Below are 26,857 nucleotides of genomic sequence, written 5' to 3' on the forward strand. Positions count from 1 at the left end.
TAGGTTCTATCAAATGGTAAAAGAAAAACAAGACGTTGTTAAAGAAGTTCTTAAAGAACGAAGCTGTGTTGATATGGTATAATATTCCGACATCATCGATCCTAGCCACGTGCTCGATCCGTTTAGAATTTGATCTCAAGAGTGCCCAAATTAGGAAAACAACCGTCCCTTTTCCTTAATCGTTTTATTAGGTAAGGGAATTATGAAACCGTCGTATTCTACTAGAACGATGCGTCACGAGATATCGAATGCCGGAGAAGGTATTTCAAATTCGGGCTTTGAATAAAGGAATCTCCTTTTTTTGCTCATTTCTTTTCCTTTTCCAATACGTGAAAAGCACTAATCAGAATGATAAAGTGCTATGTATATAGCATCATTAGACTGCCTTCAAATCGGGTTTTTCAATTGTACCTACCCTTTACGCATAGTAATTGGTGATGAAAAGAAACATGACAACAGGAAAGAGATAAAAGAGAAAAATCAATCATATGTATTTAAGTCTTCAATTATGTTCAACTCAAATCGATTGAAAAGTAATGTATTGGACAAGCAATAGATAATGTCTCCTTCATTCAAGTATTCCAGTAGAAATTACTAGAGAACGGAGGAAATTCAGCTACTTAATACCAAATTCATAGGTCAACACTGTCTTGGTCAGGTCATTGATCCTTGCTTGGAGTAGGAGTAACATTCCTTTGATACGTGCATTAATAGGTAGCATGATGTTCGATAAGGAATGATTATACGGTTGTAAGGTGCAGATTAGGAGGCTACATCTTCGGCGAAGTCGCGCAACATCCATATGTCCCCATTCATCTGAGTTCACTGATTTGAATATGGAAGAAATCTACCTGCATATTGGGTAGACATAGATCATTCCATACATATATATTTTGAATTTATTCACCCGTCTGAAGAACAAGCTACCCATAACACAGGTAGGAGTAGGATCATTACAAGTCACTATTCTACACTTCAACGTTGGATGGATAATGAACACTGACGAAGCCAAGAGAAGGACACCCATCATAGCACAGTGTTTGTCCCACCAGCTTTTTAGTTAAACACCTAGGATCACGATATTTAACCAACTACACACAGGATCAAACAAAACACCCAGTCACATCTACATATAGTAGAGATCTTCATGCATCACCACCCACAATGGGAACATCCTGATAATCAAGGAGCAGGCTGGGAAGGTGGAGAGAGGAAAGGGAAGGAAGGGAAAGTGGAGGAAGGTGGAAAAGGGAAGAAGGGATCGATGGGCGTGGTCGCGAATGTCGGGAACGTCGGGATGTCGAATGTGGGAGGAGCCAGCAGTTTACGAGCTGCTTCTGCTGGGTGTATCTGCATCGACACCAGCAGAAAAGCGCACAGGAGGATCACCATGTATTTGGAATAGTGCGATGGTGCCATGACCGCCATTATTTGCCAATTGGGACTCTCTTGGACTGCAATTTGAAACAACAGGAAGACTTTTTATAGCGAAACAAGAATATATATATGATTCACCAGGTTGGCCATGGTGGAAATGAATGGCCTCCGGGGTTGGTAAGAGCTTGTCAAGCTTTTGCTCTCTAACAAATGGAACTACCCAACCCAGGACAGTACGGTAGAGTGCGGTTACCTTCCAAGCAACCCCACAGTTCCTCAATTTCATAAATTTGCCTGTCCGTTCGATCTAGCCAGGACAACATACGGAATATGATAAGTGTGAACTAAAGTAGCTTGACATAAGTAGGAGAAAGGCTGAGAGGGTAGTTGGTCTTTGCTGATTTGCTCTAAATTTTTGCTGCCCATTTACATCTGCAAAGCAGTGGAGACTTTCAAGGCCAATGAAAAGCCCATGAAAGCCCCTTCATGTTGGCCAACATTTACAGGAAACACTTGTTCCTCGTAAAGTGCGCGTACATGGATAAATAAAATGGATAAAGACTATCCAGATGCCAAAATGAACATGGAAAAAACAAGAAGGTTCCTTGCGTATACAGGAAGAGCGAATGCATCTGGTTTGCTTTGCTACATTTCCGGTAAAAGGAGAACTGACAAGTTTGCATTTTGTTTACAAGTGGTGAAAGCTTCTCATGGTGTCGAGCTATCTAGTACCTAGGGGAGAGGTTTCCCGGTGGGCTGGGCCTATATTGCACGACGAGACAATACAAAGGAACAGGCTGGGCTTTTCCGGCGATGCGTTTCATCGTCCTATGTTCTCAAATTCGGGCAGACGATAGAAAGCCGTTGGCTTTGGCACTCGCAGCAAACCGACGGACATGCTGTGCGCCACCGCACTGTCCTGCAGTCCAAGGCCAAGCGCTCGTCCTTCCCTTGCGAAATTCCCTCTGCTTCATCACCCGGCTCTTCCCATCTCTTCTCCATCCAGCTCTTCCCCCAGGTAATGCCTCCGATTCCTTTGCTTTTACTCTCTCTCTCTCTCAATTGCTTTCCTAAGTTCTCATTAGGAAGCGCAAGTTGGAATTCAACTTGATTCCATCTGGGTGGCATTGCATTGTCTCATTTGAATCCTCGTTTGTGCTTAGGAGGAGCAATTCATGGGGTTGGACGTGGACTGGGAGATGGGTCTCTCGATTTCTTTCCCTGTACTTGTCCCTCCTCACCTCCGTTTCTGTTTCACAGGCACATGAGTATCGTCCATCTCCTTCCTTTACTCACGCCTGTGAGGATATCGACACTTATTATGCCCAGCTCCGGAATTCCAAAGGCCAAGCTCTTCAGAAAAAGCTGCATTCCCTCATCTCTCCTCATCGCTCCTTGTCCTACAAGCAGGTCACCTCCAATTCCTAATTCTTGATGTTGGTGTTGTATCGTATTGTGTACGTGTAAAGAAGCTATCTTCTTTCAATAAACAGGTGTGGGATGCCCTCAAGATCCTTGATGCTGCTGATGTTGATAACCCCGAAGCTTCGCCTGGGGTGTATGGTTTCTCATACCCATTATCAACATCCCAGTAGTATTTCATACACATGTATCCTTATGCAACTCTTAGAAAGGAACTATTTTTCTTTTTCTTGTTGCGCAGAGTTGAAATTTATACTCTTAAGATCGTACCAAAGGCTTTAGCTGGAAAACCTGAAGGATGGAATAGTGAGTCACTTCCGTTATTTTTCAGCTAATTGCACACGGTACATAATGCCTATTGTAGTGCTCAGGTGTTTAAGTACTGAAGCGGCACAGATTATGTTGGGTGCCATTTCTTTCTTTTTCCCCCCATTGAAGTCATTTTCTAAGTGAAGTGGCTCGGTTATATCCGTGGTTCCAAACAAGCTCTTCAGTGTATTTACCATTGTTGAGAAAGGGGGCTTTAAGTTATGGTGCAAATGCAATGGTCCGAGCAATCCAGTTTGACAGATTATTCACGGTGATTATTTACTTCAGAGATTAAGAAGACCCACTCTGATCAGTTGAAATTCGGTCACTAAACCCAATTTTTACCTTCTGTGGTGACATCATAATTTGGCTTTGATTATGTCCTATAGTAGTTGCAATAGATTCAGAAGTGTTCACACCAGCAAAAACTTTGCCAGGGGAGCATTTATGGCCACGTTCTTATGGGTTAATTGATCGTGTGTCACTGAGCGATTTACACAACCTTCGCCCATCTGATATAAATGGTAAGAGGTGATCCTGCTTTAGTGTAAATGGAGATGCCAATCATAACACGGAATAACTCGCCATAATTGTCCCTTGCAGTTAATTCATCTAGAGGAAACAAGTATTATGGAGAATGTGCTTTTACCTCCGCTAAATGTCTGAGACCAGCGAACAAGGAAGCTGCAATTGACACAGAATCAGATAGCAAGAGATGGGCTCCACCTAGGCAGGTCCATTCTTTTTCATAACTTTGGCATGGTTGCAATACTTTAAAATAGCTAAAACAGTGGAACATAATTTCAAAATTTGGGGGACAACCTCTAAGCATGTTGGAAGGGATTAAGTGTGGTTGTGGCAATGTCCACATTATTTTGAAACTTATCAATAGCATACATGCCACAATAGCTATTGCTTGCTAATTCACTACTGAATATTTAATGAATCGAATGATTCATGAATCTTCAGGACAACTGAATCCGCTTCTATGCTAATCTGGTATGAATTGGTCTAATATTTCCGTTTAGTTGATCAGTTGCATGTTTTGTTTTTCTGTAGCTCATATCTTCTTCTTGGCATGAAATTGGGACACTATGGTCATGTTCTTATCCTATCGTCAGGTTAGAGGGGATATTGCACGGGCATTAATGTATATGGCTGTCAGCTATGGGTTTCATCAACCAGGTGGAGGCCCTGATCTTCACCTCTCTGATTCTCCGAGCATTGGTAGGCTGAACTAATTTAGTGCATGTTTTCTCTTTCTGCATCTGCTAGTCCTTGACCTGCATATTCTCACTCTCTTGTTTTTAATGATAACTAGGACTGATATTTTGACCTTTGACATGAGAACTCTTAGATCTGTCTCCCATCATCTCGTTCAAGTTTGTACATACTGCGTCATGTTAAGCTTAATGTAAGCTTTCTAATGGAAGAAGCTCTTAAAACCCAACTAGACTTCCGTCAACATACTAGCTTCTCTGATTCCTCCCCTTAAATTTCCTCTTTCTTTCCAATTCAGTACTAAATTTGGTCTTGCGATGTAAGGAAGGATAAGACTGATATTATAGACATTTGATCTCTGCTCTTGATAATTAACGCAACAAAAATGTCAACTAGGACCTTCTAAAGATTCATTACCTAAATGCCTGCATTTGAGGTGTAGGGAATCATTGGGGAAAATTTTAGTGCAATACTGAAGCTTGGGGACCAAATTCCACCTCACTAGTGTGTTGGCTTTTAAGTGGAATCAAGTACCACAGGAGAAGGAAGTTACTTTGTTTTTTTGGGCTTGTCTTATTCCTATTCAGTAATGTTCGAGCTTTAGCATTTCTAGAGTCTAATCTTTGACGGAAAAGTCAAAGCCGGGACTTTTGGTTGTCTTTCACAATATCCTCTTCAAATGTCTCAGTGGAGTTTTCTGATGTTGACATAGGAGTGTCTGCCTTTTTTTTTGTTTCGTTTTTCTCATCTATGGTACATGAATCTAGTTATCTCATAAGCTTAAATGGTGTTAGATATAATTTACGATGATGGTATCTATTTTTGGTATATTCCTAGTTCTGTCTGATCATTGATGCTCTTCTGCTCTGTCCTTTTGCTCTTCTCCATTACAACCAGCTTGATTCACTGGCAGTTTAAACACCGCATTCCAATGACTTATTCTTCATGTTTATCTTATCGCCTTTCTTCTCTGCCGGTTCTTCATTTTCAACTGGGAAGTTTAACATTCTACTTTTCAGGTCAAATAAATTTTGCTTGTGACAGAGCATGTCCTATAATGTGTGCCACTGACTTAATGCAGAGAAAAAGGAGATGGGACTGCTTTCTACACTGCTGAGATGGAATAAATTTGATCCACCATCAAGGGAAGAGAAGCTGAGAAATGACCGGATATGCAAGTTTTATCAGTATAATAGAAATCCTTTTGTTGATCATCCAGAGTATGCTGATCTGATATGGGAGCAAAAATAGTTAAGGCAAATCAATCTTGTCATTGTCAATGGGGTTAGTCCACATTAGATGAACAGACGAACAATATGATTGTACTGTGAGGCGGCATTTCTATGTGTGCTGCCAGTCATTTCATTTGCCATCACGCCAAAAGGCCCACAGACTTGCATTCTGTCACATCGCTTCGAGTACTTTCTAGTTGACTGGGAGTGTATACCAAACTCAGTCCCACTGTTTTGGAGTCGGATTTTGTTAAGAGGAATATGGTGCGCACGGTACAGCACCTACCTAGGGCGAAGGGTTGTGGCGCTCTGTTTCTTTTGTTTTCTTAATCAAAGTATTTCTCGATAGCAGAAAAAGTGTTTTGCATGGTTTATACTTTCCGTGTTGGGAAATCCGGTGAAATTCAATGGAAATTTAGGAATTGCTTTTCTCTGTCAAATCCCTACAGAGTGCTTTCCCAAGCTGTCGTAAGTTTATCTTGCGAAATTCAGCTCCCTTCTTAGAGCACAAGGATAGGTATCTACAGTCTTAGCTGTGGAACGGTCCATTGGAGGTACAGGGCAGGAGCAAGAGTTCTGTTCAAGGGACTACTGATTATAGGATGTAAATGAATTACTGGAATAGCTTAGAATTCAAAAGCAGAATGATGGAGATTGATTGAGAGAAGGCCTGAACTGGGACCAAAGGATGACACAGAAGTAGCACTGAAGCCCCAACATCTTAACATGGGAATGATTATTAACTCTTAAAAGTAAGATGCTGATATAGATTTACACTTTGCATGTTTTGTAAGTCAGTAGAGAAGAACTAATGATCGCTGGCGACTCATTACGGTTTGAAAGGGACGGGTCGTGCAAAGTCGCCCCTTACAAGAGAATGGCAAAGGGAAGGAGGGGCAAGTCCATGTAATGTTTGCTTGTTCTCTCTATGCAAGTACTTTTCATGGCAAATACGGTGGAGTTAATACCCTTAAAGAGTCCGACAAATACTGAGCAAGACTTCTTCTCCATCCTTTAAAGACTGTCGCATGATTATAAATATGCCGGCAACCTGGTCATCTCGCCCATCAGAATCTCCCTCCCGAGTACATTCTGTTGTTCGTGTATATATATATATATAAATAATGTAGTCCTTGCTTGACGGGGGATCCCTCTCGCTCGCACTCTTCGTGCGCGTAACACCGTCGTTCCCCAGAGGAAGGTGGGGGACATGTTCACCATCTCCCTTCCCCACTTCAGCATCAGATGGCAACATCGTCTTCTCCGAAGAAGCAGAGGAAGACGTATTACGCTTGGGTCATCTCCGTCTTCCTCGCCTTGTTCCTCCTCTCCGTCTTCCTCTTCAACCAGCGCTCTCGCTCCCTCCAGCCCTCCGTCTCCTTCATCCGTCATCTCTTCCCCCAAACTCGTTCTCCTTCTCCCCTCTCCAACTCGTCCCTCCACCGAGAACTCCTACCTCCATCTTCTCCGGTCGAGCCGTCGGGCTCAGATGTCGATGGCAACCCGGATGCGGGCCGCATTTCCGATTCCGAGCAAAACCCAGTTTCCAATGTTGCGCCTGTTGGTTCAGTCGCTGATAAAGGTGGCGACTTGACGGCGGATAGCCTCAAGAAGTGTGATTTGTACATGGGGACGTGGGTGAAGGATGAAGAGTACCCGATTTACGCGCCTGGGTCGTGCCCCTACGTGGACGAAGCTTTTGATTGCCAAAACAACGGAAGGCCTGATTCGGACTATCTAAAATGGAGATGGAAGCCCGACGGTTGCGACCTACCCAGGTAATGCCTACTGTCGTTTTCCTCCTTCCGTGTTGTAATTCTAGCTGCGTCTCGCTATGTGCAATGTTTGGTAGCTGTAAAAGCTTTGGATGCGGCAGTGAACATTGTGGGTGAGGCTAGTTGGCTTTGGTTGTTTTAAGTCATGGTTTCAATATCTACTTCTGTTGTGATGGGTAGGTGGAAAATGAGGATATGAGAGAGCGCACGCTTCGGGAAGAAACAGAGGACTGGTCTGAGCATGATAGAGCGAGAAACATTCAGATAGATTGAAACTCAAAACAAGTAATTTCTGCGTGTAAGTTCATGGTCCGTGCATGAGATCTCCAACTTCGTCATTGGGTGATTTTACTCATTCAGAGTGAGGTCGGTTTATGAATCGATGGATTTTCTTGTCGAAAGAAGCTAATGACAGTGCTTAGTCAATTATCCATTCCAGAGTATCTAACTACGTCAGCCTGAGCTGTAGTCTTTACCTCATATTCAAAATCAAGATGTTGAACAAGAAGCTGGTGATTGATAAATTGGCCCAACATGCCTAGATGTAGAGTTCCAAAGCTTGAAAATTCTCCAGTTAGTTTTTGTTCTGATGATGTAATTCTATATTCCTGATATTAATCCTATATTCCTGATATCTAGACACCGAGGTAAACATGTGTAGAACACGCTTGTTGCTAAAGCAGTGGATAGTGTGGTTGGGATATTGATTACTATCACGTGAGTGGACAATTTCCATTGGATTGTCTTCACTTTTAATGTTTATGCAGAGACCTCTATTTGATTATCTAGTCAGCTTGAGATGACATTTTCCTTTATTTCTTCTTCTATTTTCTTTTTTTTTTTACGAAGACATATATCTTCATTTCTTCATAAACAAATAAGAACATAATACGTGATAAGATGTGGGAGGTGGGCTCTCATGAGGTTTTGGTCAGTTTCATCTCAGAGATTAGATGGTTTAATTGTCAATTCTTTTTGTAGGATAGATATAAATGCTTATGTTGCGGGAACTGCTGCATATCCTATTTCTCTTTCTATAATGTTACTGCTGTTCAAAAGTAAATGTGCCTTACAGAATGCCTGTTTCTACTGAAGTTTTACTGTAGCTCAAAAGTTGGGTGTACATATCTACTACTACACACACACACACAAGCACGCGTGTGCTCACACAAACACAATTGTTGTTGACAATAGATCTGTTACCATCGAATCTCTTGATGCCATTATCTTTCCACGCTCACTCTTTTCTTTTATATGGCCAATTCCACATTCACTCTTCACTCGTAGGTTTAATGCAACAGACTTCTTGGTGAGACTAAGAGGAAAAAGGTTGATGCTGGTTGGAGACTCCATGAATCGCAACCAATTTGAGTCCATCCTATGCCTCCTACGAGAAGGCCTCTTGGACAGGAGTGGAATGTTTGAAATCCATGGATATAAAATAACCAAGGGAAGAGGATACTATGTGTTCAAGTTCACGGTAATATTGATTGTTCATTTTTTATTTCGTTTTTAATAAATTTTTGGGACATGAATAGAAAGGTTTGATCCTGGCTTACTCATTTCATTGCCCAACCAAGATTTTGTGGTATGTAGTTTTTTATCACATGAACTCTGCATTACATGGTATGGCATTGGAAGAAGATGTTTTAGGGACGAAAGTCAGCCTTAGTGATCCAAATTGAAAAGTGGGCTTTCAGTGACCCAAAACCTCGAAAACTTAACCATCTAACTTTACATCAAAGATATAGAGTCTAGACCCTAAAATGCCTCAAATTTCTCTCCCTCAAAACACTACTGGAGGATAGTAGCAAGTGTCGATCTTTTGATTCTATGATTATTTCATCGCTGTGGAATGTTGTAAGGATTGAGGAGTTTCCGCTTGGTTGGCCAAGAATGGGACTTGCTAACAAGGCCTATTTTCTCTAGGCAGTTGGCTCTTTTAGTGTGCTTTCGACACCTAGTTTCTCCCTTTCTCATTAGGTGGACAGTGGATGACATTTATGTCCGATATAAAGAGCTAAAGAGAGAAATGATCCTTGTTACAGAGATTGATTCTGACTTGATGAAGTCACGAGTAACTTTGCATGTCCCATGTTTCCATTTTCTCTTGGATGGAGTCCTTCATTGATCAGAACTGCGTGAGCTGACTTAAAAAAATTAGAAGTATGTCAATTAATATTTATTTTAGGATATCAAGTGCCTTCCACATGGATGTTTGCATGCTAGAGCATCACCAGTTGATTTAGGAAAATCATGGTTTGTGGATTTAACTTGCATGCATTTAACTGCTTGAGCAGGATTATAACTGTACAGTGGAATTTGTGAGATCGCATTTTCTTGTGAGGGAAGGAGTGCGTATCAATGGACAAGGAAACTCAAATCCAACTCTGTCAATAGATAGGATCGACAAATCAGCTAGACGATGGAAGGGGGCAGATATTCTTGTATTTAATACTGGCCACTGGTGGACCCATGGAAAGACTGCTAGAGGGTACATTGCTGCAATCTATCTTGTTGATATGCGATTCAAATTCATGTTTACTCTTGTATCTGACCTGTCGTGGTTTTCTGTTTTGGTCATTTATTTTTATGCTAGTGTGCTGACTATATATTGGTAATATGATGATTATGGATGTTTTTCTTGCGGTTTTGTGTTCATTTTTCTCGAGTTCTTCTTTCCAAATGCAGTAGTAGGTTTGTGAAAATTAACTCTTGCACTTGTGTTCTGGTGTATGCTGATGATTAGATACACTTAAAGGTAACAGAATCGTTTCTTCCTGATGTTATTCCTTCAAATTTCTGGGAAACAAGTAGTTGTATGTCTTTTTCCTGCAGGAAGAACTATTATAAAGAGGGTGACTATGTCTATCCAAAATTTGATGCAGTAGAGGCTTATAGAAGGGCTTTGAGAACCTGGGCAAAGTGGATAGATGAGAATGTGAATCCTGAGAAGCAGTTGGTGTTTTATCGTGGATACTCGTCTGCTCATTTCAGGTATGTCTACAATGATCATCGAAAATTCGGTTTTTACTTTGAGCGAGTCCACATTTGTTGAACCTCTTCTTCTAGTTAACTTTACCTGAGAAAAGGAATTCTAGGGAGCTATTAATATGGAAGTTGTTGCAGAGAATGAATGTCTATTATAATTAAGACAGCCTCTAACATAAGGGTGTGATGCTTATGTATTTTACTTGTTTACGAAAACAGAGGTGGAGATTGGGATTCAGGTGGGACATGTAATGGAGAAACAGGACCGATCTCAAGTGGGGGCTTCCTCAACAACTATCCTTTGAAAATGAGGATAGTGGAGGAGGTCGTCAGGGAAATGCGAGTTCCCATGATGCTTCTCAACGTCACAAGGTTGACCAACTTCCGCAAGGACGGCCATCCGTCAGTATATGGAAAAAACACCACCGGCGGAAGGAAGGTATCAACCAGGCGTCAAGATTGCAGTCATTGGTGTCTTCCTGGGGTTCCCGATTCGTGGAATGAGCTCATATATGCCTCTCTTGTTTTCCAACAAACCATTTCCACAAGCTACACGTAAGACGTGAGTGTGTATGTTTCTTTCAAATTCAACGGTGGCGGACGAGACTGTGAGGAACATGTAAAATGGTGCGTACCCATGTGGAGAGAAAACGAGTTGACCATTAAGGTCTTCTGCTCATGATTGATTAAAAACAGAGGACAAAAACATGGACGGTCTTCATTCAAACTCCTCTGTAGATTTCCATGTTGCTTGTGCGGGAGGGCAGGGCCCTCAAATCTTGTCTCGGATGATCTAAATGGGAAAGAAGAATTCTTATATTATTACTCGAAGCAAGCCCAAGGTCTACCTCCATAATTGGACCATAACGACATTGGTCCAACAAAAAATAATCATTTCGAGGCGAAGCCCCTTTGAACGGTTTGGTAAGACTAGTCCCCAATAATATTAAACGCATTTCATGGTGACAGGAAAATCTTTGGTCTTATTAAGATATCGTATCATCACCTTCCCCTGGTTGACTGCTTTTGAAATGTGTCGTGCAATTGAACCAGTAATGCACAGGAAACATCCATTTCCAGCATTCGGTTTGTCCAACACCATTCGTCTCTCATTGTCAAACCATGATTCACACCGAGCAAGAAGAAAGACCACGCCTCTTCATTGATTCGTTTTTTTTATGGAATGGACAATGTTAGATATATTAGGATTGATCTTTCAAGCACGAACTATGCTATGATCTTAACCACTTAACCAGGAGCTCTCCTTGGATCTTTGGTATTCCGTTAAGTGGTAACCTTACTAAAGAGAGAGAGGATACAAGCTTCCTTACGAGGACCTCTGCAGGCTGTCCGTTTGCAAGCAGGGATGGCGGGTTTCTCATATGCGTTCCCGCATGACTTACAATTCCTAATTCCACCCTAATCTTTATCTTCCTATAGTGGTGGGAATACCCTCTTAGTACTTTACATTTTGAGGATACCGAGATTCGAATGAGGTCCAAGATGAAATCCTTTTAAGATCATACTTAAGACTTAATGTATCAAGTTCCTCAGCTTGTTAAATTCTAACACGTGCTGAATCCACCAATCATGCGCCCGCGAAAAGTAAACCTAGAAAACAGAGGGAATGATTTGTGGAATTGACTTGCGAGGAGAGACTTTTTTCGAGTGGCGGGTAGCGAAGAGATTCAGCGTCTCAAGTTCTAGGAAACTTGACAGACAAGAACCCCCTTTTTGAACGGCAGAGGGGGGGGATGGCAAATATTGACTTCCGCTGTGGCTCTTGATTAAGATTTTTCCGAAACAATTTGTGCGGACCATGGAGTTTGTGCTCCGTTGACTTTCTTTTATCCCTATCATTCCTTCTCGAGGACATGCTTGCCTTTCACGCCTGAAGACGCACGATGAAAAGTGGGATCGACGTCGCAAGGGAACCGAACCGAACCGAATCGCTACACACGGAATTAGCAAATCCTGGTCAAAGGAAAACGAATGTTGCCAGAAAAAAGATTGGAGGTCTTTTGTCAATCGAATTTCACACGGTGTGGCTGGCTACCCAAGGCTATATTACATGCAGCACCTCTTGATTTTTTTTTTGGGGGGGAGTGGCGCGCTCTATTGCTTGACATCTCGCAAGCCCACTTGTTTAGCCGTCGCCTTGGTTATTAGGATTAGGACGAAACTAGAAGCTAATACTCTCTACTCACAAGCCCTAAGAAGAGATCAACATAGTTCTCAATTATAAAGGGTGTTGTTGTAGTTAGATCCCTCCCCTCCCCCCCTCTCTTTTTCTTCTTTTTAAACCTTTTTTCTTTTGGGAAACCCAATTTCATTTTGTGGGGGGTTGGGTTGTGGTTGGTCATTTCCAAATTGCTCTTGATTGGCAGGCGTACTAAGACGAATTAGATTGCTAGGTGGGGGGTGGTGGTGGCGGTGGGCAAAGGGCTAGAGAGTAGCTCTCATATATTATATTCTCTTGCAGTCTTGAAGGGAGGCAGTCTTTTTTACCAAATGATTTCGAGTTCCACGTGGTAATTAAAGACGGGTGGGAGGGAGGGATTGAATTAGGGTTTTTGATTAAGAGGAGGAAGCGAAGAGATTGATTGCGGGGTGGTGGAGGGTGGACCTCGCTCCCTAATTCCATAGCCTCATCACTGTTTTCATGATTTGATAATTTTGGTGGGGGGTGGTGGAGATGCTTCTTCTAGATACGGGTGAAATTTAGATTCCACCCCCAACCCCCTCAGCCGTACTTGAAGTTAGGTTTAGACAATTTGCCATCCATTGATTGCTCCCCCCAATTTCCTTATCAATAGAAAATCAAGAGGAGCACGACCTGCTTAGGTCGTTAAAAGACTTCGTCTTGGGTGTTATCGGACGCCCGGAAATTTTGGATATTTCCTCTCTCTGGAGAAGACAAATATACATGGAGAATTGGGGTTGTGCGGGATTGGCCATGAAAGTTCTCGTAGGAGCAAAAAGTATATTGTTTTGATTTTAGAAATTTCGATTTCGCCTCGCTCGTGCACGTTCTAGAAGTAAGATATAGTCTAAGCCCAACGAGTTAGTTTTAGCATGCGGTTAGCTTTTCACCAAATTATTTTCTTTCACGTGTTGACGATTTAACGTCGAATTATTTGATTTCTTGCTCGCCCTGAGGGTTGGGTCCGAATGATGCTCGGAGTAACTTCTCGGGCCGCCTATCGCGCCTAATCAATCGGGATTTTTTCCCCCTTCCTCTTAAGATGCATTCCGAGATCGAAACAAATCTGTGGGAATGCAATGCTTGCAAACTCCATGTGAAGTAACTCGTTTTTTTCTGATAGATGTCCTAGCAACGAAGCTGCCATCCATCCTTTCATTCATTCATAACAACTAATGGACTTTGGTTATGTTATTAATTGAGCGGGCTCGCATCGCATGCACGCATGCGTCAGCAGGGATTAGGGCAACGTGGGAAAGCGTAATTAAAGAAAGTAACCGTGGAACACGTGATTTTTATCCTGGAGTTGCTCAAGAGAACCAACAGTTACTTTCATAATTTCACCCGTAGAAGACTCTTTAAACACGTTGGAGTTGAACCCATTTAATTAGCTTTGGTAAAGTTGCGCCCCATAATCACGTGGCCTCCATCAATTACTCTAATTACACTTGAATTTTAGGCACATTGAATGTCCCATTTTAAAGAAAGTACTACCCCGACTTCACTAATAACGCTGCAGCTCCACTTTGCAATTACCCCTTCACTTTTTCTCCTACTTTTTTCTAATATTTTTCATCCTCAATTCATGCATTTTGCATAAAGATATTGTTTCGGACAAAGAAAAAACGACCTGCAAAGTGCATGCTGAACTTAAAATAGTAAAGATAACGGAACATCGTCGCCACGGATGCTAATCATTGTATTATACCCGTGTGATGTATGGTGGGATGTTATTTCGTAAATATTGAGATTAGCAAATCTTATCCAATCTTAAAAGCTAGAATTGCAATACCCGTGACGCCATCTCGAGCTCACTTATATCAACCGCTTATTATGCACATTTAATCAATCAAATTGGCATTCGTGCTGCACTTCTCTAAATCCTACCGTAATGTTAAATCGAAAATTAATGTTAATTCAAGAGTAAGAATAAAAACGTAAAGCATGGATCTTGAGGAAATTGGCGTATTTTCTAGTGATTTTAGTACATGGTGGACAATAAGGATCCATAGAAATTGCGAGCTTGAAAGAAAATAAAAATTCAATCATTGCAAGTCCTCAAGAGAACACCATCCCATCTTTGCAATCTCATCCATTTACTTACAAGAAAATATTGGACACTAATACTAATCTCTAGGGTAAGGTGAAGAAGGAAGAGCATAAGTAAACATAGATTAAGAAAACTGGGTTGGAAAATTTTATTCTATTTTCCAAACAAAGTTTTCTTAATCTATCTTTACTTATGTTCTTTCTTTTTCACCTTACCTAACCACTTCAATGAATATAGAATATATATACTTGTTTCTCTGGAGGAAAATCTGTTTCCGGATATGCACAACATAGTAATGCTTTGTCAAACAAGAAGTTTCTGACAAAAAAACAGGAGAAAGTTTCCATCATTAGTCAAAATTGGAAGACGGCAAAAAGGACCTTTGGAATTATAATTTTGCTCTTTGCAAAGTATTATTTGGCTACAAAAATCTCTATCATTCATATATAAGGTATATATTTGTATATGCAAATTCATGATGATGCTGATTCGAGAAAGGAAAAAAGGCGTGTAAGAATCCGTGACACATCAAAACACATTATTATCTCCTATTCCGATCACCCAATATATAACAACAAGGGTCAACAACATATTTTCTAATCGAAAACATATCACCTCTTTTGTTCTCTTTCCTTTGGATCATAATATTATATAAATTATTTTGCCAAGTCAACATCTTCTTCCACCGTCATTATAAGCAAAATAAATTCATTGGCCCCCAGAAAGATGCTGGTCCATCTACGTATACCAGACCATCTGTTGATCAAAAGGAGACACGAAAAGCTTCATGAAATGGTGGGTAAAGCACGACACATCATTGCCAGCCGACTATATTACCAAAAGAAAAATATAAGAGAAAAAGGAGGAAGGCATTCGCAAATTATGGACATGGGAGGATCCATGCAGATGCGATCAAACGACTGCTTCGCACACCTCTCACCCCCAGCTTTCAGTTTCCACAGAGAAAATTCGCAGTCAAGCCACATAATCATTATTCTACGGTCAAACTCCCTCAAGAGAGCGAGAGAGATGGTCAAAACACGAACGGTGTGAATGCGACGAGTCTTTACAGAGAGATTTATTCACTTATTGTGCCTATCGAGACCCCAAGTATGGGCAAAGAGGAAACATTGAAAACCCAAAAAAGAAAGAAAAAGAAAACCTTGTTGCGCCATGAAGTTCTCATCAATGGAAAACAGACATGCAAAAATCTCTGCATATTCCATGCTTATTCCTATTCAAAGTAGACCCTCTCTCTGTCTCTCTCTCTCTCTGTGCTCAGGTTAGCTACAAGGGGTTTTGGGTAAATGGGCTCCTACATGATCATAAGATAAACTAGAGTGTCATTTGATTAGTTCGCTCCACCCCGCCTGAACGGATCCGCTCTGCTTTTTCTGCTACTTTGTCTTCCCTTCTTCCCCGGAACCTCAAATATCGCAATTCTCCTTCCTCATAGCTTCCGGTTGCCTCTTGCGAGTTCCTCGCAAGAAGGGCATAACATAAGTGTCTTCGGTGCTTGGACATACGGCGGAGACGGCGACGATCTCAACTCCTGCAATTCTTTCTTCAGCCTCCGGTTCTCGTCGCTCAAGGTCTCGCAGCACTTTTTCAAGAACTCGCAGTCCACTTCTGTCTGCTTCAGTTTGCTCCTGCAAATATCGGTCAGACTCAGATACAGATATATATAGTTCATAATTCAGAAGCTATAATATATTTATTAAAGTAATATAAAATAATCAAAATCCCAAAGATGAGGAAGAGAAGAATGAATTCTTGGACCTTGCTCTCCTATTCTGAAACCAAACTTCCACTTGCCGAGGCTTCAACATGAGTTGGTCAGCCAATGATTGCTTCTGTGCCTGCATGGAAGATCAATGAACTTTCCTTTTCGTTTTTTCCCTTCTCTCGGATCATATAAACTCGAAACATATACGGATCTCATAAGCAGCATGTGCAGAACGATATTGAAGAGCCCAATCCCAACTGAATCCATGGTCAATTATTATTCATGGATTCTAATTTATCCGGCATATGATCCTCTATATGTATAATAATTAGATGCAGAATAAATTACTTACAAAAAAAGAACAAGGAATGGACTCATACCGGTGTGAGAGTGGTGTGAAGTTTGAAGCTTTCTTCGAGCAAGGCAGACTGTTCTCTGGTTAATCTGAGCTTCTTCCGGCCACCGTTAAAATCTCCGGCGCTGTTGTTGCTGCTACGAGGTGGACTGTTGTGGTCATCCTGAGAGTGGTCAAAGCTGTCGTGGAAGCTTGACCTGGTCGAATATTCAGCGTTGTTAATGCTGTTTGAGGGATGATCATCAGCTTCCATCTTTGATGATGAACAGTCGATGGAGAAGGAAAGCCCCAAGCCCACCGCCGAATAAGTGTTATTCTTCTTATTCTTCCTCTTCTCTTCCTTCCGCTTGGCCGTGCACCCGCCAACACCTAAGCCCAGAAACAACCCCGTGTTGCATGCTTCTTCAACATCTCCCATGGCTGAAACCACAGAGGGAGAGAGGGAGAGGGAGAGGGAGAGGGAGGGTGTTGAAGTGGGAGAAAAATGTGCTTTAAACTTTACAATTGGCAAGTGAAAGGTGAAGGAGGGGGTAAGAGAGGGTTATATTGGGGAACGAATCAGTTATTAGTGGGAGTTTTCTGAATTGTGTGTGTGGCATTACATAAATATTAAAAACAGTAATTAAATTATTAGAATCGAGAAACTAGGGGAGTAAAACACGAACGACAATTAGTGACTGACTCCCATATGAAAAGCGAGTAAAGGCATGCGTTAGAATATTTGGGACTGACTCCTTTGAGGAAACCAAAATAACTTCCCCTTTGAATGCTTTGACTTTACACACATTCCATCCAATTCCAATCACACCTCTCTCTCTCCCTCTTGATAAGATAGCATGATGACATTGATATCTCTCTTTCAAAGTCGCTCCAAACAGGGGCATAACTATTCTACACACGCCATTATTAGTGGAGAAAATACATGGTTCTCCTCCAACCGAAGTCCATAATTGATTTTGAGGGGTGAGGGCTAATTATAAGGGTGACTCAGCGACTGTTGGTGGTCACCTCCCTTTATTCCTCCTAGTAGCATGATATCGACAATAGCCCAAAATTTATTGCCCTCTTATAATTAAGCTGCTTCCGAACCCTACTTCATAGCTAGATTAGGACACAACCCAGTTTCTTTAATCTCCTTAGCAAAAGAAGAATCAGATCACATCTCAACAACCCTTTCGTTTTTCGAAAGAAGAGAAGAGAAACGTTTATCTACGTGACTCCTCGACCTTCGAGACCTCCTTAAGAGTTTGAATAGGCTGCAAATGCAATATTGACTAGCTTGAGTGGTTCCCAAACAGAAGCAAAAGTCTTGTTGAACTAGTTTAGCTACTTCTCTTCTAGAGAGAGAGAGAGAGAGAGAGGAATCTTTGAGATAGAAATCATCAGAGCCATCGTATTGTTTCGTGATGGTAATGTCTTGGCAGGTAATTTCGTGATCTCGATCTTCAGAGCCATTGATTTGAGGGAATATAGAGTCATCCATACATTATTCTTTATACATATTTCTTGTTCTTCCTTTCTAGGCCCCAAAAGATCCTCCCTTTTTCCTGCCCCACGATTCCGCATCCTAAATTTGAAAAACAGCTGCAAACCCAGATTTACCGAATCGCTTCGTCAATTTTTCTTACCTTGAATATATGTGTGACTGTAAAGATTGGTCCACGAAGATGAAGCTTGCCGGGAAATGCTTCTCTCAATCTAAATTTCGTTGGGATATCTCATACTCTAACCATTTATCCGAAGATATCATACGATCTAGTATTGTTTATTTGAGTCCGCTAGGATATCGAGATTATTTACTTTGTTACATTCCTTTGTAGGATCAGTCTTTGCCTCTTTCAGAATATAAGTTGGAGAATTCTTCTCTGGGTCTGCCCCGACAATGAAGTTTAATCATTTAATGGGAGTTTGAAGAGTGTTTATTCCTAAGAGTGGGAATACCGCTTTTGAGTATCGATTTTGACAATTAGGAAAAAGCATGCGAGAGAATAAGTTAAGGAAACTAGGGACGGGCATGAGAAGAACGATGATAGGCCTTGCCTTTAACGTTGTCAGTGAATGTCAACTGAACCGCCCATATCCCCAGTTGGGCTTGCCCGAGTCCACAAAAAACGCATGCCTTTGGACATTTTTAGACAGATCTATCTGGTTCAAACATAAAAGTTAGACAAGCATGAAAACGGTGCTTGCCGTGAATCATGTTTCTTGTGGAAAAGAAACCAGAAAACGGTGCACGACTGCATATAATTATGCACAGCGTTTTCTGCAAACACTCTTAATCGCATGGTTAAAAGGACCCCATCCCGGCTAATATCAGGGATCGGATTGTGGGGCGGCGGTTGATGGGTGGCATTTACTGTTACTATACCGAATCGACTCAGGCAAAGAAGCTGCGATTTGCGCGGGATTAACTGAGAAGTGATTGTTTTCACCCTGCTCAGATGGAACACATGACTCGAGGTTTGAGGCCATCTCGAGCATCGAAACCAAAAGAGAAATCAAAGATTCCCAAGATCCCCATTGTTAGCGAGAGAGAGAGAGAGAGAGAGACGGTGAAGTTTTCAAAATGTGACGTAGGTCCGATAGGCTCGTCCGGAAGGACCAAGACAAAACATGGATCAATCATGCAGTCATGAGCGGTCTTGTTTGGCATGGAACACTCACGTGAACCCCAGCTTCGCTTCGTCATTTGACCGACCCAAAGACCCATCAAACCATAACGTATGAAGCTCATGTCCTCACCTCGCTCCCCTGTATCATGTGATGATATACTCTCCTCCGCAAATCCATGTGCTCTCTCATTTATCCATCTCTCTTTCTTTCTTCCCATCTCTCACCTGTGTAGCCCTCTAGATGATGAAACCTTCACTTCTCCTCTCCCTCTGTCTCCTTATTACTACTGCCTTCTATCTCTGCTCCTCTTCGAGCTCACCGGCTGATTCCTTGGTTTTACACGACACGGGACGACGAGCCACGATGACAAGAGATCTAAACATGCCCTTTGTCAACAGAAAGCTCAAAAGCCACAGCGTCAAGGTACATTTCTGTTCTACTAATCAACAAACAGATCGAGTTTAGCTTCCCTTGCTGCATCTCTTCCATATCTCTCCAGTTTGCTCAGGTTCCTTCAGTCCCTATAAGCATGACGTGGATACATAAGTGCAGGTTCTTGATGACAAAAGGGAAAGATCAAATGTTCGACAGGGTAGCACTGAACTTCAGACTTTGAGCAACGATAACAGCACGGATGACCTTGTGTATCACATCGACTACCATGGAGTAACAACTCATCCAACTCCAACTCCAAAACACCCCTAAAACACAGCAAACGCCGGCCGTTCAGCTTGTCCAACTTTTTTTATGTATCCTCTCCAATACAAAAAATCATGATGTATTAGTCACTTGTATCATTAGCAACATTCTTCATGCATCTTTTCCTTACATTTCGCTTCCATAAAGGACATAGTTGTCATGGTAATCCGCAAAGAGGAGATGAATCATGTTTAATTAATCTAAAAGAAAATTCAGCTTTGTCATCCGCTGGCTCAAAACAGTGACCAAGAAAATCATCATCTATGTGGTTGCCTACTTTCTAATCTAACAGCTCTTTGTTCCTCAAGTCTCTGAGTGATGCCTATCGTGATGATATATCTTGCAGGTATTAATATTAAGACTCCATGAATGCAGCTCGTCCCTTTACATTCTATACTAAAACGAAGAAAACAGGTTTTCCGTTCCCCATCGGAATCTATGATAATCATGTTCATAAATATTCTTCCTAGTTGAACATTCTTACAGCCTTCTAAACCACAACATCAATCTCCATACTCTCTCCAACTGTGATATTTACAATGCCTCAAGGTTTCCTTTCATCAGCCACTTTCGACTTAATTTGATCAGTTAAATGGCTACGCTTTGCTGGTTCTAGTGACAAGAAACAGCTATTCAGATCCAAAGACAGCAAAACTAGACGCAACCAGTCAACTCTTTAAAGACTTTGAATCTCCACATGGCCAATTTTAACTTGACCATAGAATGGAATGGATCCTCAGGATCGAGGAAGCAATCTGTGCAGCGAAAAAAGATGCAAATGAGTTGCTTCTGGAGCTGAAACAAACAAAAGGGGCACAATTTATGGCTATAGTTCCAAATCACCAAAGAAAAGGATATCAGTGCAATAGCTTGAGTTGAACAATCTCCTGAGGTTTCTGCTCCTTTTAAAATGAAACATGGCAAGGAGAGAGCTTGCACATCTTAGAAAACCATCATTTTTAAAAAATGAGCTCCAGAATAGTAGAATCATATTCACCATTTCTTCCTTGAAACCAGCCTTCTTCACTTACTGTTGTCAGGTTTGTGTAGAGAGAGAGAGAGAGAGAGAGAGAGAGAGAGACAGAGAGAGAGATTCTCCCTTACTAGCATAATTTGTTCAGGCATGTCCATAAAGGCAGATAAATGTGGGCCTCAATATCTGCTTATGGAAACTTGTCCTTTGGCCACGACCAGTCCACGTGCATGCCTTATTTTCTCGACTGGTCCAACAAATTAATAGATTTTCTTAACGCCTATGTTTAAAGAAATTTTCGACATTGCTGTAAGATTCTGAGATTTATTGGAGAGAAACCAATGAAATTATCTGGCCTGGCGAAACTACATGTCCAAGTATATAAGAGGACCAATATGATGTGTTGATGCACAGGGACAAAGAAGATCACAAGGCCTTCTAGGCCAATATGATGAGCGTAATCAGTAATCTTAGCAACTTGTAACACTAAAGATATGACAGTTAAATAGGCATATCAAAGGGGAGGGGAGGGGAGGGGATTTCCCCCAAACTCTCCTTATTGACAAAAGAGTTCCCAGTAGGGAGAAGTACATTATATTTGTTGAGAAAGAAACAGAAAAGGAAGAGAGATGGTCAGAGATAAACATCTGCATGCTTGTATTGCAAGGTTGAAACCAGACAGGCAGAATGATATTGGTAAATTGGATATGAGGAACAGGGTGGATTAAAACTTGAATCAAGTTAAACGGGTACTGGATATGCAGACAAAAAGACTTTGCTCAAGAATAATGAAATCAGGGTGAGGGCAGCTTTCAAGAAAGAAATGCCGGTTTGCTAGTTCAATCGATCTTGAGATAAAGAAGATTATGCAGACCACCAGGGGAAAACCTGATAGAATTCCTTTAGAAGATTGCAACCACTCTGAAGAGCCATGCCTTCTTAAGCTGCATAAAAACTATATAGAGGACTAAAATGCCTTGTGATTGGAGAAGCACCTATAATAGAGAGGACAGATTTTCTTCTTCTTTTTTTGTGTGTTTTGAAAAACGGTATCTAGCTTCAGAACATGATACTGGGAGAAGAGATTTAATATGAGGCAATCAAAGTACAAGCAACCGGAAGAAAGACGCCTCTCTCCGGTTAGGGCTCATAACTCAGAAGTCTTGAACATTTTTCTGATCAATGTTCGTAAGAATCATTCTATCCTAAGAATCAGTGTTCCTAAGAATCATTCTAAGTCTTTTTCTTCATTTCCTGCTCTTATACATCGGGGACTAGGCAAGCATATGCAAGAAGATACTCGGTGATGCATGGTATTGGTGATGTAGCATTCAGCGCTTTTGCTCTCCGTGCACTTTGCTCAAGATAGAGGATGCACCAGACGAGTCACAATTAGAAATGAATACAGAGCAACTATGCTAAACCTTTTAGCTAAGGTGGAATCACCCTCAAGGGTGGGGGGCATAGATGTGCTCAAAAGAAACGGGTGCGCAAACACAGACGGCTCACTGTCCACACTGCCAACCCTCGTGACCATGAAGGTCAGCCTATTAAAAAACTATAGTAAAAGGAAAAGAGGTAAATTATGACATGTTAAGTCTGGAGGACATAGAAACCCCCAAATTAGAGGAAGCAAACACAGGTTCAGCCAACGTACGCACGTAGTTAGAGAGAAGAGAAAGCCATGAAAGTGGTGGGAGTCCTTATGATAACTCGGAGAAGCATAAACCCAGATGCATTTATTCATAGAGCAAGGTGTCATCGTTTGTTCCTTGTATGTACATACTCATCCTCGGTATTACAACGGCATGGACAATTACACTACAACATACTCCCGAGACATCACTGAAGGCAGCATAGGTAACGAATCCGAAGAAACAAAAGCAGGGACAAGGAAAACAGAAGAGGAGAAAGATGTGTACAGGAAGAGAAGGCGAACGCTGAGTAACTCCCCCTCAAACGGCAGGTATGTTGGCAAAGGAGAAACCTTTATATCCCTTATATGCATAGTAAGCAATGCGAGTGTAATAGAACCCGGGAATGAACAAGATCGAGCCAAGAACCGCGAAGAACACCCCTGCACCGCGAGTCGTCCGAACGCAATGAATCAAGCAAGAAAAAAGGAAGAAGAGAAGCTCGGAGGAGCGGAAGCGGAGAGGGTACCGTGGGTACGGTCGCCGCCGACACGGTAGGAGGCCATGAGGGTGCCGAGGACGATGCCGAGGGTGCCGACGACGAGGAGGGAGACGGCGAGGGCGATCTCCTTGATGGGGGGCCTGCTGTTGACGGCGTAAGGGGAGTCCATCATCATGTCCTCGTCCGAGATCGAGAAGGCATGGTCCACGTACGCCATCTCCCCCGGCCGAAAGCAAAACGAGAACCCCGCGTTTTGGTCTTGAGCTGAACCAAAGGTTGGTCGAGTTCGGACGGACGAAGAAGAAGAAGAAGCACGGGAGAGTTTCTGCAAATTCGCTGGGTTTCGAGGAGAAGAAGAAGCGATTGGGTATGACTTTTTCTTCTCCTTTCGAAGCAAAAGACAAGACCAGAGAAGACTTTCTGGACAACAGCAACAGCAACAGCAACAAAAGTTGGTCTTTTCGACTCGGGCCCAGAATCAAGCCCACAGTTTCTCAAATTTACGTTACATATGTCCTGTTTTGAGATGGATAGATATGGATTAGATAATAAATGTTGCTGAACAATAATAAAATCAGAGGAAGAATTTGTTAAAGCATAGACAAAAGTAGAGTACCCTACTCTTAATAAGCATAGAACATAAATGATTGACATTATATGAAGATAAAGTTACCCACAGACTTTTGCATAAATGAAAACGAATCTGTAAAACAATTTTCGTGACGAAAAAAAGATAATCAGGAACAATTCACGCTCGCTGCACGTGCTTGACGATGTGGCTAGGCTTCACTTTGCGTGTGGCTTTCGGGCGGCCAAGCCCGTTAGCCACCGGGGCGGCTCTTATTGTCGCGTGTCGGCATGTGATTTGTCCATGTCATGCTCACTTGGTATTCCTATCTCCTGAATAGCCAAGTCAGCATTTGACGTGGTACTGGCATGTGATCTCGCCACCTAACTCTGATTAAGGCGTTGACGTCACTGTTTTTTAGATTTCGCCAAAAACTTCAAGAAAGTGATGGAATATTTTGTAAACCTCCAAAAACATGCAAATCATATGTTGTAGGAAAGCTTGTGTCGAATACTCTCTAATGGTTTAACTTTTGTTTCGCAAATGTGTTAGCCTTGGAAATTTCGGCCTTTTTAAGTACGGTGTAGTCAGGGAGTGAGGAGAGTTAGAGATAGGACAGACCAAAAATAAGTACGGTGCAATTTTTTCATAAATGGTGCACCCAAAGAAAGACCAAACTTTCAAGGTATGATAAACGGCATATTGGCTACAATTTGTATGGAACTAGTGCAGAAAGAAAATGGCTTTTAGAAAGCGCCATATTGGCACTTGATAGTTTTGAACCATGCAACTAGAGAATACAGTGCACGGAAAACAATCGACACTTTCTCTCATACTAATATTGGCTCTGGGTTGAGCGGAAAGTATAATTTTTTTTTGCTAGCCATGATCGACGGTCGTTTTACCCAATATATGTATTATCGGTGGTCGAAAATGCAATCACAAATTGGAAAAGGCCCAAGCTTCCACAGCACATTATGCCAGTTGATCAACACAGTTCAAAGTTTACTCTTACATATGATATTGCTTCAATAGAGACGTGGCATATCGTTCTTTGACTAGGAAAGTTAACCCATTTTCTTCGTCCTTTTCTTGTCTTTTCTTAGGTCGGACCAAAAATTTGTGCAAATAAAGAGATTGTTCTGTTGTCTTTCATATCCGACCACCTCTTCTTGGAACCCATGTGACTTGTTTGAAGCAGACCGGGGCTTGTCTTTGCTGTCTGTTCCCTCAAAAGAGCAACTTCAAAGAACACGGGTCGGGTTTCGGGTCGATCCATATGGGCGAACTGGACGTGATATCCAACAATTCTCCGCTGTAATTAGTGAAAGAGGGCGAGCGAATTCGCTCGCACAGATTTTGCCAAACGGAGGAATTTTAGAGGAACAGGAAATGGATCTATAGCATTGAAGGCTTCGCTTGATGCATATTTCATATTTATGCTCTTCGTCGAAAAATTTTCCGACCCTTTCATCTGTTATGTGTTAAGCTACATTTCCACGCGTGAATCGCATTCGAATATCGTTTATATACTTCGATTTGCTCAGCTATGCGGTCGTGCTAGTGCAAATACTTTCGATGGAAACGAACCGATGCTTGGTGTAGGCTAGCTCCAAGTCTAGTGGGTTTACAGATCTGTGCTTTGCATGATTTTCCTAGCACAAATTAACTGTTAACGCAATCTAATCATGTAGTGAGGACTCGCATTCAGATCTCTCTCAAAAAGTACCACCTATATTTACCGACTAGCAAGGAAACCCAGAAGAAGAAGAAGAAGAAAGAAGCCTAATACATCGGCCATTTAATTTACACTACCTAATACTGAACCATCATGACAAAACAGAAAGATGACTACAATCAAATAAAAGTGCTCATGTATATAGTTAGGTGCGTATATATGATACTACGGGAACAAGCTAGCTGGAAGAAGACATCTCTCTCAGCTTGATCTTATCTTCTTGGAAGGCTTCGCAATGACCAGGAAGATGGAGGCGAGATCGTCCGGAACCTGAAATAATCCTTGAGGAGGAGGCCCTGACGCTTTTCTCCTCGGAGGCCGAGGTTTCTTCGGCGCTGACGGACACGCCTTGGCGGCATGGCCAGTCATAGGGTCAGGACATGACTTGGGGGTGCGGCACTCGTCCTCATCATCGGGTGAGGAGCCAACCTGCCTTCCCTCGTGCGGCGGTAAGTCAGAGAGCTTAGATCCGGAGCAGACGACGATGGTTCTAATAGGGGTCGATGGCCTGAACTCTTCTGGGATTCCCATTCCCATGTTGTTTCTCCTCTTACAACCCGGGTTGCTTGCTTGTGGCACGTACGCTCTTCAGTTCGCTGAACAGTTCTGCAACTGAGAATCCCCTTGGATACCGAGGTCTTTTATGATATTTCCAGGGAGGGAGAGAGAGACAAAGGCGTGCATAAAGGCAATCGAGAGGATGATGATGAGTGGCGATGAAAGAGAGACAGATGGGAGTGATGAGGATGAGGACGAGTTGCTGCGAGGCTTGGAAGATGAGTGGCGTAACATGACAACGACCTTTTTCCCACGTTTAAAAAAAGGCAAATGACAGTTGCGTTCCGGAAGTGAGTGAGTATTTCATGCTTAACTTTTTGGTACTAGGGGCATGTTCATAAAGGCACGGATACCTGAAAGTTAATGCAATCCCCCGGGAGTCCCATGACACTTAAGTTGGAATTTTTTTTTATCTATGTTGGTGATTTTGATTCACAGCAGTTTGCATATAATTTGTACGATTTGAATAGGTGAATTTTAGTTCCTAAACTGAAAATCTTTTATGCTCCAATCAAGTCAGGAGTGACATTATTAAGTTAATGCAATGCACTACGCTACACTAATTCTAGACGATCAGGTCTATATGCGACCCAAGCAAGACTCACATGGGACTTATCATTTTTATCATTTATATTCTACTTAATGCATACATAAAAATAATTCGATAATTTCTTGTGTTTCTGTAAGCTATGCCCACCTATTTTCATCACCTAAAATATCACCACTCTTGTCTTGCATGGCTATTTAACACCTAACTAAAAAATCCTATCCCCTCCCCTATGCTCTGAAGAAATTGTTATTTGAAGCTTATACATGCAAACAAATGAATTTGACCTTTAGATATGGTAGGAATACTCTCTCTCTCCAACGATCGCGGCTGCCTCTAAGGTTAATCTAGTTAGTCCGATCTG

General features: G+C 41.9%; 4 protein-coding genes and 1 long non-coding RNA gene across 10 annotated transcripts; 3 read left to right on the plus strand and 2 right to left on the minus strand.

The window, feature by feature from the left end:
* Positions 1-1,978: 1,978 nt before the first annotated feature.
* Positions 1,979-6,247, plus strand: LOC115677344 (uncharacterized). 6 transcript variants are annotated; one of them, XM_056320957.1, is made up of 8 exons: positions 1,979-2,395; positions 2,541-2,787; positions 2,871-2,935; positions 3,041-3,105; positions 3,498-3,632; positions 3,712-3,842; positions 4,230-4,335; positions 5,349-5,568. In XM_056320957.1, exons 1-8 carry the CDS (start codon positions 2,274-2,276, stop codon positions 5,444-5,446), a joined length of 969 nt encoding a protein of 322 aa, XP_056176932.1. In that variant the 5' UTR covers positions 1,979-2,273; the 3' UTR covers positions 5,447-5,568. The 6 variants fall into 6 exon arrangements, with proteins under 6 accessions (XP_056176932.1, XP_056176933.1, XP_056176931.1 ...); XM_056320958.1 differs by having other exon boundaries at positions 1,981-2,395; positions 4,168-4,293; positions 5,411-5,568; XM_056320956.1 differs by having other exon boundaries at positions 1,982-2,395; positions 4,230-4,293; positions 5,411-6,247.
* A 346-nt stretch (positions 6,248-6,593) lies between these two features.
* Positions 6,594-11,113, plus strand: LOC115677343 (protein trichome birefringence-like 5). Its single transcript, XM_030600496.2, has 5 exons — positions 6,594-7,339; positions 8,624-8,816; positions 9,637-9,830; positions 10,175-10,333; positions 10,547-11,113. The coding sequence occupies exons 1-5, from the start codon at positions 6,807-6,809 to the stop codon at positions 10,884-10,886; spliced, it is 1,419 nt and encodes a 472-aa protein (XP_030456356.2). The 5' UTR covers positions 6,594-6,806; the 3' UTR covers positions 10,887-11,113.
* Positions 11,114-15,630: 4,517 nt separating this feature from the next.
* On the minus strand, positions 15,631-17,306 carry LOC115677346 (homeobox-leucine zipper protein HAT22-like). Its single transcript, XM_030600499.2, has 3 exons — positions 16,687-17,306; positions 16,360-16,439; positions 15,631-16,229 (listed from the first exon to the last, which is right to left on the minus strand). The coding sequence occupies exons 1-3, from the start codon at positions 17,077-17,079 to the stop codon at positions 16,031-16,033; spliced, it is 672 nt and encodes a 223-aa protein (XP_030456359.2). The 5' UTR covers positions 17,080-17,306; the 3' UTR covers positions 15,631-16,030.
* A 1,860-nt stretch (positions 17,307-19,166) lies between these two features.
* Positions 19,167-20,193, plus strand: LOC115677348 (uncharacterized). Its single transcript, XR_004005266.2, has 2 exons — positions 19,167-19,697; positions 19,827-20,193. It is a non-coding gene; the product is annotated as an uncharacterized LOC115677348 (long non-coding RNA).
* Positions 20,194-22,655: 2,462 nt separating this feature from the next.
* LOC115677347 (uncharacterized) lies at positions 22,656-23,463 on the minus strand. The gene is made up of 2 exons (XM_030600500.2): positions 23,110-23,463; positions 22,656-23,023 (listed from the first exon to the last, which is right to left on the minus strand). Exons 1-2 carry the CDS (start codon positions 23,297-23,299, stop codon positions 22,902-22,904), a joined length of 312 nt encoding a protein of 103 aa, XP_030456360.1. The 5' UTR covers positions 23,300-23,463; the 3' UTR covers positions 22,656-22,901.
* Positions 23,464-26,857: the final 3,394 nt, after the last annotated feature.

The sequence above is a fragment of the Syzygium oleosum genome, unplaced genomic scaffold, assembly GCF_021117445.2.
Source record: "Syzygium oleosum isolate NSW1041296 unplaced genomic scaffold, Sole_v2.1 Sole_v2.21, whole genome shotgun sequence".
NCBI classification, from domain to species: domain Eukaryota; kingdom Viridiplantae; phylum Streptophyta; class Magnoliopsida; order Myrtales; family Myrtaceae; genus Syzygium; species Syzygium oleosum.

Coding starts and splice junctions, on each gene's coding strand:
- LOC115677344 (XM_056320954.1), top strand. CDS start 2,274: ATGCTGTGCGCCACCGCACTGTCCTGCAGTCCAAGGCCAAGCGCTCGT. Junction 2,936..3,040: donor CCCGAAGCTTCGCCTGGGGT/GTATGGTTTCTC, acceptor CTTGTTGCGCAG/AGTTGAAATTTATACTCTTA. Junction 3,633..3,711: donor TCGCCCATCTGATATAAATG/GTAAGAGGTGAT, acceptor TGTCCCTTGCAG/TTAATTCATCTAGAGGAAAC.
- LOC115677346 (XM_030600499.2), bottom strand. CDS start 17,079: ATGGGAGATGTTGAAGAAGCATGCAACACGGGGTTGTTTCTGGGCTTA. Junction 16,440..16,686: donor TTCACACCACTCTCACACCG/GTATGAGTCCAT, acceptor TCTTCCATGCAG/GCACAGAAGCAATCATTGGC. Junction 16,230..16,359: donor TTTCAGAATAGGAGAGCAAG/GTCCAAGAATTC, acceptor CGATATTTGCAG/GAGCAAACTGAAGCAGACAG.
- LOC115677347 (XM_030600500.2), bottom strand. CDS start 23,299: ATGGCGTACGTGGACCATGCCTTCTCGATCTCGGACGAGGACATGATG. Junction 23,024..23,109: donor CGGCGGCGACCGTACCCACG/GTACCCTCTCCG, acceptor CTCGCGGTGCAG/GGGTGTTCTTCGCGGTTCTT.
- LOC115677343 (XM_030600496.2), top strand. CDS start 6,807: ATGGCAACATCGTCTTCTCCGAAGAAGCAGAGGAAGACGTATTACGCT. Junction 9,831..10,174: donor CATGGAAAGACTGCTAGAGG/GTACATTGCTGC, acceptor TTTTTCCTGCAG/GAAGAACTATTATAAAGAGG. Junction 10,334..10,546: donor TACTCGTCTGCTCATTTCAG/GTATGTCTACAA, acceptor TTACGAAAACAG/AGGTGGAGATTGGGATTCAG.